At 38.0% G+C, this 10,503-nt stretch overlaps 1 protein-coding gene across 2 annotated transcripts in view; it reads left to right on the forward strand.

Moving 5' to 3' along the window:
- Mtmr6 (myotubularin related protein 6) overlaps nucleotides 1–10,226 on the forward strand; it is a 35,791-nt gene extending 25,565 nt beyond the window's left edge. For both annotated transcript variants that reach the window (XM_029559582.1, XM_008824992.2), the window contains 7 exons: nucleotides 233–342; nucleotides 796–921; nucleotides 4,038–4,087; nucleotides 4,631–4,831; nucleotides 6,194–6,325; nucleotides 6,757–6,883; nucleotides 8,174–10,226. In XM_029559582.1, the coding sequence (XP_029415442.1) occupies nucleotides 233–342; nucleotides 796–921; nucleotides 4,038–4,087; nucleotides 4,631–4,831; nucleotides 6,194–6,325; nucleotides 6,757–6,883; nucleotides 8,174–8,422 (995 nt within the window). In that variant the 3' untranslated portion in view covers nucleotides 8,423–10,226. The remainder of the gene's footprint in view (nucleotides 1–232; nucleotides 343–795; nucleotides 922–4,037; nucleotides 4,088–4,630; nucleotides 4,832–6,193; nucleotides 6,326–6,756; nucleotides 6,884–8,173) is intronic.
- Nucleotides 10,227–10,503: the final 277 nt, after the last annotated feature.

A 10,503-nucleotide genomic window follows, 5' to 3' on the forward strand; every position in this document is an offset into this window, starting at 1 on the left:
CTGGGATTAAAGGTGTGTGCCACCATGCCCAGCAACTTTTTTAAAAGGATATTGAGCATTTCTTTTAAGTCTAGGAAGGGCAGAAAAATGTCCCTGAAAGCTATTATTAATCTCCTAATAGCACATTTCATTTATATGCATTCTTTTTCAATTCTCTCCCCTTGAGAGGTCTGAAAGGGATGGGTAGGAACTCTAACCCTGTTCTAACTGAAAACTTTCCCTCCTTTTGTAGTGAATGGTACCAAGGGACTTTCTGTCAACGATTTCTACTCTGGTTTGGAGAGCTCAGGATGGCTTCGTCATATCAAGGCTGTTTTGGATGCTGCAATCTTCTTAGCCAAGGTAACTGACTCTCAATGGTTTGGGGTTTATAATGGTTGGGAAGGAATGGACTTATCCTGTAATGCTGGTATCTGCTCTTCTCAGACAACATTTACTGTTCTTTACCTCTTTAATGAAGTTCATCTTACTTTGAACTTTAAAAATGATCATGTAGCAAAAAACCAAAAAATTAAAAAAAAATTAAACTGTGTGTAGCACCTAATACAGAGGCTTGCAACCCCCAAATATTTTGAAACAGCATTTTTTTGTCTTTATTTTTTGTTAGCTTTGTTTTTGTTGTTTGTTGATTTAATAAGGCTACAGGACCAGCTCTTTATTTATGTGCTGGTATGAGGATCAGTTCTTTCTTTATAATGCAGTACCTACTGGTATGGATTTGGGGGTAAATAACCTTACTGATCTGTGTAAAAGGTGTTCTGCTATAATCTAAGTGCTCTTTTCCCCTCCTTTCAGGCCATAATGGTTGAAAATGCAAGTGTGCTGGTACACTGTTCTGATGGGTGGGATAGGACGTCCCAGGTTTGTTCCCTTGGTTCGCTTTTATTGGATTCCTACTACAGGACAATTAAAGGATTCATGGTAAGGATTTGTTCAGTTGGACCAGTGGTTCCCAGTGATTATCTATCCAGGGAGTGTTTGGCAATATTTAGAGACAGTTTTACAGGAAGGGCACCGAACTGGTAGTTCTGCTAAACACCCAGTTCTGTACAGGACAGCCCCATGTTAAAGAATTATGAAGCCCCAAATGTCAGTGCTGCTGAGACTGAGGAACCTTGAGTTAAACTGATTTTATTTGTGCCACACTTTTGGCAAAATACTTTGGGTTTAATGGTGTTGCTCCTCCACCTATCCTAAAATGTTACAACAGAACTGTTTGATATTTTCTCCCTCATTTTTATATAATAAAAGTAATGCAGCCGGGTGTGGTGGTGCACACCTTTAATCCCAGCACTCGGGAGGCAGAGGCAGATGGATCTCTGTGAGTTCAAGGCCAGCCTGGTCTACATAGTGAGTTCCAGGACAGCTGGGGCTACAGGGAGACCCTGTCTCAAAAAAAAAAAAAAAAAAAAAAAGTAATGGAGTAAAACAAAACACAAATAAGAGCACTTAAATTAAAATTACTTCTGGAAGGAACTTTCATGCAAAGCACCCCAATTAAGTTAGTGAAATAACATGGTGTCACGCTTTGCATATGAAGCTGAATTTCTGGTTGAACAGATTTTTATCCTGGATAGGACTTTATCTTTTGTCTTCTTTTGAAATATCTGATTTGTTTAACTTTCAAATTTTACATGTTGGCTTCATAATCAGTTTGAGCCTAGCCTGAGCTACATGAGACCCTGTCTTAAACAAAAGGCTACACATTTAATACATAAGGAATAATTGAAGAGATATTAGGAAGTTTTTAAAAAGTTTTTAATTATTAAACAGTGTCATGTGACAAGGGCAATTTAAAAATCACTATTTTCCCTATACTTCAGCACCACTATTAGGTCTGTACTGAATCTTGAACAGACCAAATGAAAATAAGAAAATTACATAACAATAGTTTTAGTAAGAAAATAACGTTCAGCTTACTTTGAGGATATAAGGTGAGGAGGCGTCCACATGAAATCATGTAATAAATGAGCAGGAGTGGTGGGAGGAGCAGCCGGAAGCCAGCAGAGCCCCTTTAGGAGATGGCAGGTGGCACCTGAGGGGTGGCATCAGGTGAGTGTGAAGGTAGGGGCCTGATGCAGAGGAATGTAGGGACGAACACCTGAGGAGGAGAAGGCTGGGATTGCACTTCCCTCTTTGGGTAGTGAGAGCCATCAAAGAATGTAAAAAGAGCAAGCAATAGCTTGAATGGGTTGACTTTATGAAAAGATGATTTGGCATCTCAAAGGCAGAGGGGAATGGGAATGGAGGCTGAGGGTCCAGTGTAGAGACTTTTAGGCTGACTGAAGAGGGAAGAGGCCCAGAAGTGAGGCAGCAGAGCAGCATACAAGTAGACAGCGGAATAATGGGCTCCAGGGACATTAATAAAGTAGGGCTAGTTCGAGCTAGTCACAGATTGAATGGGAATGGGGATAGGAGTCCTCTTTTAGGTTTCCAGGCTGCAGAGTCAGTGCCCAGTGGTTCCTGCTCTTCCCTGAGCTCAGAGGAGCAGGTCTGAGAGGAGTATTCTGAGTTAGGATTTCAGCATGGATGGATGGAGTGGTGGGAGGGCCTGGGGTGAAATCTGCATTCCCATCCTAAGATCACTTACCCAAGATCACAGCGTAGAGGTGACAAAACCATGGTGGAGCCTGTGCAGGTGCCCAAGAAACTGCATCCTTCAGCAGTTGTTAGGAGGTTTCAAAACATTCATCCCACTCTAATGCCCAAATAGATTTAAGACAAAACGTAGTGATCTGACAATGAGAAAAGAATGTGCTTGGTGATTGTTTAATTCAATCCTAAGGTGTATTAATACTAGGAAGTTTCATCTAGATCAGAGAGAAAACATTAGAAGCCTGTTCTCTCCTGGATAAAGTGGTACACACCTGTAGTCCCTGTACTTGGGAACCAGAGACAAGAGACTGAAGAGTTCGGCCAACCTGGGTTTCATACTGAGACCTTGAGTCAAAATAAGAAAGAAAAGATGAAAAGATAGATCTGTTGTTTTCATGGCATTATAGAGATGCCATGACCTAGAAGACAAAGAACATAGTTCATTCAGAGGGATAGGTACCAGCATTTGGATTTGAATATAAGCTCCCATTTTATTGGCTTTGTTTTTGTTTGTTTGTTCATTTGTTTTGAGACAGGGTTTTGCTTTGAAGCCCAGGCTAACCTCAAATTCTGCATTCTCCTCTCAGCCTTGTGAGTGCTAGGATTATAGGTGTGTGCTACCACACCTGCTGGTTATTGGTCATTTTGTCTTTTTTTCTTTAAGTTTTATGTAAATGATGTACAAGTAAGGCAAAAGGTTTGAAGCATCCATCCCACTCTACTGCCCAGAACTAGCTATTATTAGCATCTTAGTTTATGTTTTCCTGGGCACCCCATCCCTGCCCCACCATTTGTTTGAGGACAGGGTTTCCATATGAAGTCCAGTGTTTAGATTCATGTTTACCTGCCTTAGCCTCCTCAGTGCTGGGATTACACTTGACTTTCTTAAAAAATATATTTTATTTATATTTTTATTTATGTGTAGGAGTGTATTGCCTACTCGTATGTAAGTGCACCCATGTCATGCAGTGCCCACAGAGGTCAGAAGAGGGTGCTGGATCCCCTGGAACTGGAGTTATGGACGATTGTTAGCCACCCTGTGGGTACTGGGAATCAAACCCAGGTCTTCTGCAAAAAAGCCAGTTCTCTTAACCGCTGAGCCATCTCTCTAGCCCCTACACCTAGCTTTTCAATGTCATTTTTATATGTACAAAAATTCAGATATAATACTGGCTTACTGCATATGCTTTTTACTTAAAATATAGAAAATACAGAAAAAAAATTGTTATAAGACCATTCTGTCTTTTTATGTATTTTCACCCTTCTTTAGCAGTAGTTCTACTCCAAGTTCTGTCTTTCTATTGCCTGTACTTTTCTGATACTGGGTTTTGTTCTGCCTATAACTTTAAAGTAAAGGTATAAATGCTGTTTTTAACTAAGCAGGATTGTCACCATTTTAAGTTGAGAATAGTTTTATAGTTAAATCTACTTTTTCTTATTAGGTTTTAATAGAAAAAGATTGGATATCATTTGGACATAAATTTTCAGAGAGGTAAGTGGCAATTGTGTCTTTACAAAATTGTACCACAGTGTTTCTGTTCCTTATGAATTTGCATGTCTGATAGTTTTGACAGTACTGTGGCTTGTAATATATATGAAATAAGATTGAATGTTCCTGTTTTTTCAGTCTGGTGCCTTTGTTAATTTTCATGGCTTTTTAGATTTGGTCTGGTTTGGTTTGGTTTGGTTCTTTTGTGACCGCATCTTGGAACCCAGGCAGACCTGGAACTCCTGCTCCTCCTGTTTCTGCCTCCTGAGTACTGGGATTATGGATGTATGCCTTTATGCCCCATTCTATTGTAGTATTTCAAAAGTAACAGCTCCTTTAAAGTGGTAGTTATAAAGCTCATAGATTTATAAATGGCTTTGGTAAAAGACTGTTTTGTGATAATATAAGTTTTAGGATTTTTGATATGTATAGATTATACATAATACACATATATATTACATTGTATGTATGTTTAAGTTTTTAATACTTAAACAATGAACTTGTTTCAGAGGCATTTTTAAAAGCTTGTGCTTTCTGGGGGGCTAGGTGTGGCCATTTGGATGGTGACCCAAAGGAAGTCTCACCAGTGTTTACTCAGTTCTTGGAATGTGTGTGGCATTTGAGTGAACAGTTCCCACAAGCCTTTGAGTTCAATGAAGCATTTCTTCTTCAGATCCATGAGCACATTCATTCATGTCAGTTTGGGAACTTTATTGGAAACTGTCAGAAGGAAAGAGAGGAACTCAAGTAAGTGATTTGATGAAAGTGGGCTTTTTTCCTTCCACATTGCCAATGTCACCTAGCCAGATTATGGCTGATTTAATGAGATGTTTGACAGTATGAACTAGAACTGAATTTTACTAAAGTTTTAATGATTTGTATTTCTGAAGTTGAGTACTCTACTGATGTCCCTCATCTTTCCAGGTAATAGTAAAAATGTATCTTCAAGTATATTTTGAAGTATAACAATATCTAGAAAAGTATATATGCTCTAAGAGTGCAGCTCAGTCTGTCTTACCAGACACACACACACACACACACACACACACACACACACACACCCCTATGTAGCTAGAAAAGCTTTGGTCACTAGTTTTACAGTGTGGTTAAAGGATAAACTATTGGTTTGTCCTAAAGTGAGATGGAGATATGTAGCTCTCCTTCCTGTGGGGAAATAGATCTGCTGATGTTGGCTGTCTCTGAGGGGGTCTCATGTAAGCTCCGAATGCTGTACTTGACCCCTCACCTATTCTTTTCCAACTAGTCTTGGTGGGGAGGGGATGCTGAATTGTTCATGCAGGGGAAACCTGAGGTTAGACTAAGGGGTCTTGTTTATATTTTTGGGTTTGGATTCTGAATTTAGTTTTCTTATAGTAACAGTGACATTAGAACTTCTAAATGACATAGGGAAACTAACTCTGGTTAACAAGAAAGGAGTGGAGTGTGCAGAGATGAGCAGACGAAGACCAGGGAGACTAGCTTTGTGCTGCATTGACAGTACTTAGACATAATTTGGGGTAGGGGACTTTTCTTAGGGTCCAAAACTATTTTAGGAAAAAGCTCAGTTAGTGCTAAATATCCTCAGAAATGAGAAGATGGAAATTAAAATGCCTATTGTTGTTTCTTAGAGCATACCTATAACTATGGGTCATCTTAGGAGGAGTAGTCCTCTTCTCTCCATGACCCCAGCATCTGCCCTTTACCCATGTGCTCTTAGACTTACAGTATGGCTGGTACTTAAAAACTCACATCAGGTCCTGATTTTGTGCCCACTGAAATGTACCTCTGTCTTATGTTAGTCCATCATGGCCCAGATACGGAGCTATAAGAATAAGGTCAAACAGAGCACTGCATCAGTGCCTTGTTCCAAGGTTAGCGGTCCTGTGACTTGAGAGGCATCTCTAGAGTGGACAGGTGTGAGAAAAGTGGTAGACCTGTGCTGTGCTCAAGATATTACATATATTACATATCATAAATAAAAAGAAGACAGGGAAGCAAAACTCAACCCAAGAGGCTAGATTAAAACTAAAATCTACCTTGAAAGCAGGTGTGTAGTCACAGGAATACTTTGCATCTTTCGGCAAGATCTTTGTTTTCTTATTACCTAAGGTTGAAGGAGAAGACTTATTCCCTGTGGCCATTTCTTTTGGATGACAGAAAGAAGTACTTAAATCCTCTCTACAACTCCAAATCTCAGAGATTTACAGTTTTAGAGCCAAATACAATCTCTTTCAATTTTAAGTAAGTTGGCGTCATTGAAGTGTTTATATGTGATTTGTCTTAAACACAATTTTTGAAACTTTAAAATGATTATTTTAATTAAACATTTATGGGGTGCAGTGTAATCACTGTGTACAGTTGTAATGAATACATCAGGGGAGGCAGAAGTTATCTATTTTTAAACTGTTTTCTTATGTTTTGATTAACACACAATGACTTATGTTTATAAGGCACAATGTGATATTTCAAGTCCAGTGTACAGTATGTGCTAATCAAATAAGGGAAATTAGTATTTTTCATCTTCTTATCATTACCCCATATAGTCTCTTCTCTCCTAGCTATTCATAAAACATATAATATTATGGCAAACTGTTACCACTCCATTTATTACAAGATCCTATTACTTTTATCTAATGGTGTTTTGGTACAAACTTTTTTGTTTTGTCATAAAGGTTTTGGAGAAACATGTACCACCAGTTTGATCGAACACTGCATCCTAGGCAGTCTGTTTTGAATATAATTATGAATATGGATGAGCAAAATAAACAGCTAGAGGAAGATATTAAAGACCTAGAGTCAGTAAGTATCCTGAATTGTCTAATGCAGTATATTTGGAATACTAAATTAATTTACCATATGAAAATGTTGTCCATTTTGGATTTCCATGATTACAAATGAAGTTGAGTTTATTTTCTGTGTTGTTTTCCCTTTTCTGTGAATAAACTGTTCAAACCTTTTCTTGATTTTTCTCTTGGCCCATTTGCCCTTTTTTCCTTTTGATTTGTAAGGGTTCTTTCTGAGCTAGACACTGGTATCTCAGCTATGTTTATTGAAAATGGCTTTGTCTGGCCTATTCTTCTTCACTTTATTTATAGTAAGATTTATAAAAGTGTTTTGAACTTTCACACCAAATTGAGCAATTTATGTTTCATTATGTGTGCATATTAAATCTCCTTCTACCCTAAGGCATTTCTTGGCTGTAATATATAACCAAAAAGGCTGAGTAAATAGTACGTGTTTTTGAAGGAAAAGCTAGACAGTTGTTCTTATTCAGTGAGATTGTCCTCTTTGCCTTAGAGACTGATGTCTTTTCCTTCTCAGGTGAGAAGTAATAACAGCTTGAGTAAACTTAGGGGCATGGTAATGCTAAAGAGGAAGAAGGCCAAGGAGGGGGAGCCGCACGAGACATTATCAGGAGATGAGTTCAAGGGTTTGGAGAGCTTGGTGCGCTACCAAAGGACAATTCACGTTTTCTGGAGTTTTTAAAATTTTTTTATTTTATGTCTATGTGAGTGTACCTGTGTTGTGTAATGCTGTGGAGGCCAGAAGAGGGTGTCGTATTCCCCTGGAACTGGAGTTAAGGACGGTTCTTAGTCACCATGTGGGTGCTGGGAATCTAACCCAAGTCCTCTGCAGGTAGTCAGTGCTCTTAACCCCTGAGCCATCCTCCAGTCCCCTTCTGTGTCTGTGTTTTTTCAAACAAAACAAAACAAAAACACCGTTATGTTCTGAAGCCTGGTGCGTTCACTTGGCAGCCCTTAGTAGGGACACCATGTAAGAAGCTCCTCATGGTCAGTAGGACCTTTAGCTGAATGAGTTTGTATTGTTATATATGAAGTAATCTATGAAGTCAAATATGGCTGGATTGATTAATTGATAAACATAAAAACATAACTAACCATTTCCTTCTGTAGAAATTATAAATGATTAGGGTTTTCAATCATGTCATGTTCACTACATGACATGTTACAAAAGTTTATGATTGTATATTGTATGGGGGCACATTTACAAAAGCATGTTTTCTTTACTGAACATAGATTGATCACATACTATCTGTAGTTACTAATGTTTTCTCAATTTTTGTTTTAGAAAATTAAGCAATGCAAAAATGGCATCCTTGCAAAGGAATTGCTGCATGCAGTTCACCCTGAATCACCCACTCTCAAAACCTCCCTGTGTCTGAAAGAGCAGACTCTGCTTCCCATGAACGACGCGCTTCGAACTATAGAGGGCAGCAACCCAGCAGACAACCGGTACTGTGACTATGCTGAGGAGTTCTCCAAGTCGGAGCCTGCTGTGGTCAGCTTGGAGTATGGTGTGGCGAGAATGACTTGTTAGACTCCTTCAGTATTTTCTGGACTGACTGTAGTACAAGAAATGGGAAATTGTGAGAATGGTCTATGCACCTGGCCAAAGGGATTTGTCTACTGACCTTGGGGCTTAGGATTAGATGAATACTTGAGAAAAGGATAACTGCTCTAGTTAGAGGAATATCAGCTTAATTGCTTTTCTAGCAAGGAATGATACTCAGTTCTGTAAGAAATGAGTGGAATTGGGTGGATTTACTCAAAACAATTTACATAGTACACCAGTGAACTGATGTTTCTGTTTGTTAAGTACAGCCAAGCACGAATTTAACTTGGAGAAAACAAAACCTAGCAAAGTGAAACCTTAATAATTGACAGGGCATGTACTTTCAATTGTGTAAGTGTGCAAATGAACATTTACCTTTGAAGTGCCATGAGAAATACTTCTAAGACAGCCTTAACATCTATTTATTCTTCATCTTACATTTTACAGTCTAGGACAAGATGTTTGCTTTCTCCCTTGGTCAACCTTATTTGTGCGTAAAGAATTACTCTCTTACTTCTTCAGGGGTCACACACTGCAGTATAGAAGGTTGCAGAAGTACTGTGTTTATTTCCTAGTAAGCCACCCCCTCTTCTGTATTCTAAGTTAATGCAACTGAAGGTTTTGTTCTGGTTGTCTTTTGCTTACTGTAGCAGCTAATTATTATTCACAGCATAGAGGACTGATTTCTTAGGTATGTGTAGGGACATTTGACTTCTACAGTTTACTACATTCTATTCTTATTTTGTGGTTGATTCTAATCCTCTGATAACTATGTAAGCTTAAAGAGTTAAAGCTCTAAACTGTTTTGAGTAGTAAATACATATATTTTTAAACTGCCTTATCTCTTAACAGTTTGCTATTTCTGGAATATTGAACTTTGGTGTACCTAGATACTTTTGAGTAAATAAAAAGGGAAGTACTGATAGTTGAGATTTTGCTTGGTTACGTGAATTTTAAAACAATCATTTTTATGTGGAGCATTTTTTCCCTTGTCTGTAAATATCGAAGGAAGGAAAAGGAAAACTAATGGGAGCCTAGTTAGTGTTTAACAAAGCAGCTTGAACTGCAGGAAGGGTTTTATTTTGCCTTGTCATCCTCATTGTTTACTTTGTGCACTAGGACATATCTTTAGATTAACCAACAAAAACCAACTGCAATTGGCAGTATGACCAGCTGGCTTTAAAACAGAAAGTTTAAGTACCATGGGCGGCCTGAGGTGCAACTTTAGGGTACTAAGAAATTTGCAGAGGATCCCTTATAAATCTCTTTTGTTTACCTATATATCTACTATATTAATTTTGAATGTATCCATCTTTTCCAAATGAAAGAAAACTTTATTATACGTGATTTTATCTAATCCTATTTATTTTTCCAGTTTGCTTCTGTAATACCTTATGTATTAAGAAAAGCATTGCATTTGAAATAGTGACCGAAATGTACTATAAATACAACATATGAATAACCACGTTTAGACATTGGAAAAGGAAACCTAATCTCTGTGTCCACAATGGGGAACTTGCCTTGGTTCCAATCAGGTTGTGGTTTTAGAATCGTCCATGGTTCATCTTTTTTGGTTTATTATGCTGATCTTTAACTGCTGATGTGTAAATATATGTTTACATGCCCACACAGATAACATCCAGAGTGACCTACAGGGCATATGTTGGCAAAAATCTGGGTATGTGTCTTATAAAATTGGATTTATGTTCATTGTGCTTTGGAATGTACAGCATGTAAATTATTTCACATATTATTTAAAGGCAATTAAATGTTCATGTTTCACTTTGAATGATTTTCTTTTGGAAAAAACTAATGGGATCCAGTGGTGATTGTTTTTCTTACATAGGCAAATGGTCCTGTATATTACCTTAACATAACAGTGAAGTTTTGAGCATTTCATTTTCCAAAAAGATTGTTCATAATTTCTATTAAATACAAAAATGATTTCCAAATATTTAACCCAGGCAAGTGGTAGGGAGAATCAGTAGATTCTCCAGGAAGTTCCTTTTGCCCCATCAGTAGTGTATGTTCTGAACTGTCTAGGGTGACCTTGAACTCACCAAAGA

The sequence above is a fragment of the Nannospalax galili genome, unplaced genomic scaffold (genome assembly GCF_000622305.1).
Source record: "Nannospalax galili isolate Female #2095 unplaced genomic scaffold, S.galili_v1.0 scaffold488, whole genome shotgun sequence".
Taxonomy (NCBI): Eukaryota; Metazoa; Chordata; class Mammalia; order Rodentia; family Spalacidae; genus Nannospalax; species Nannospalax galili.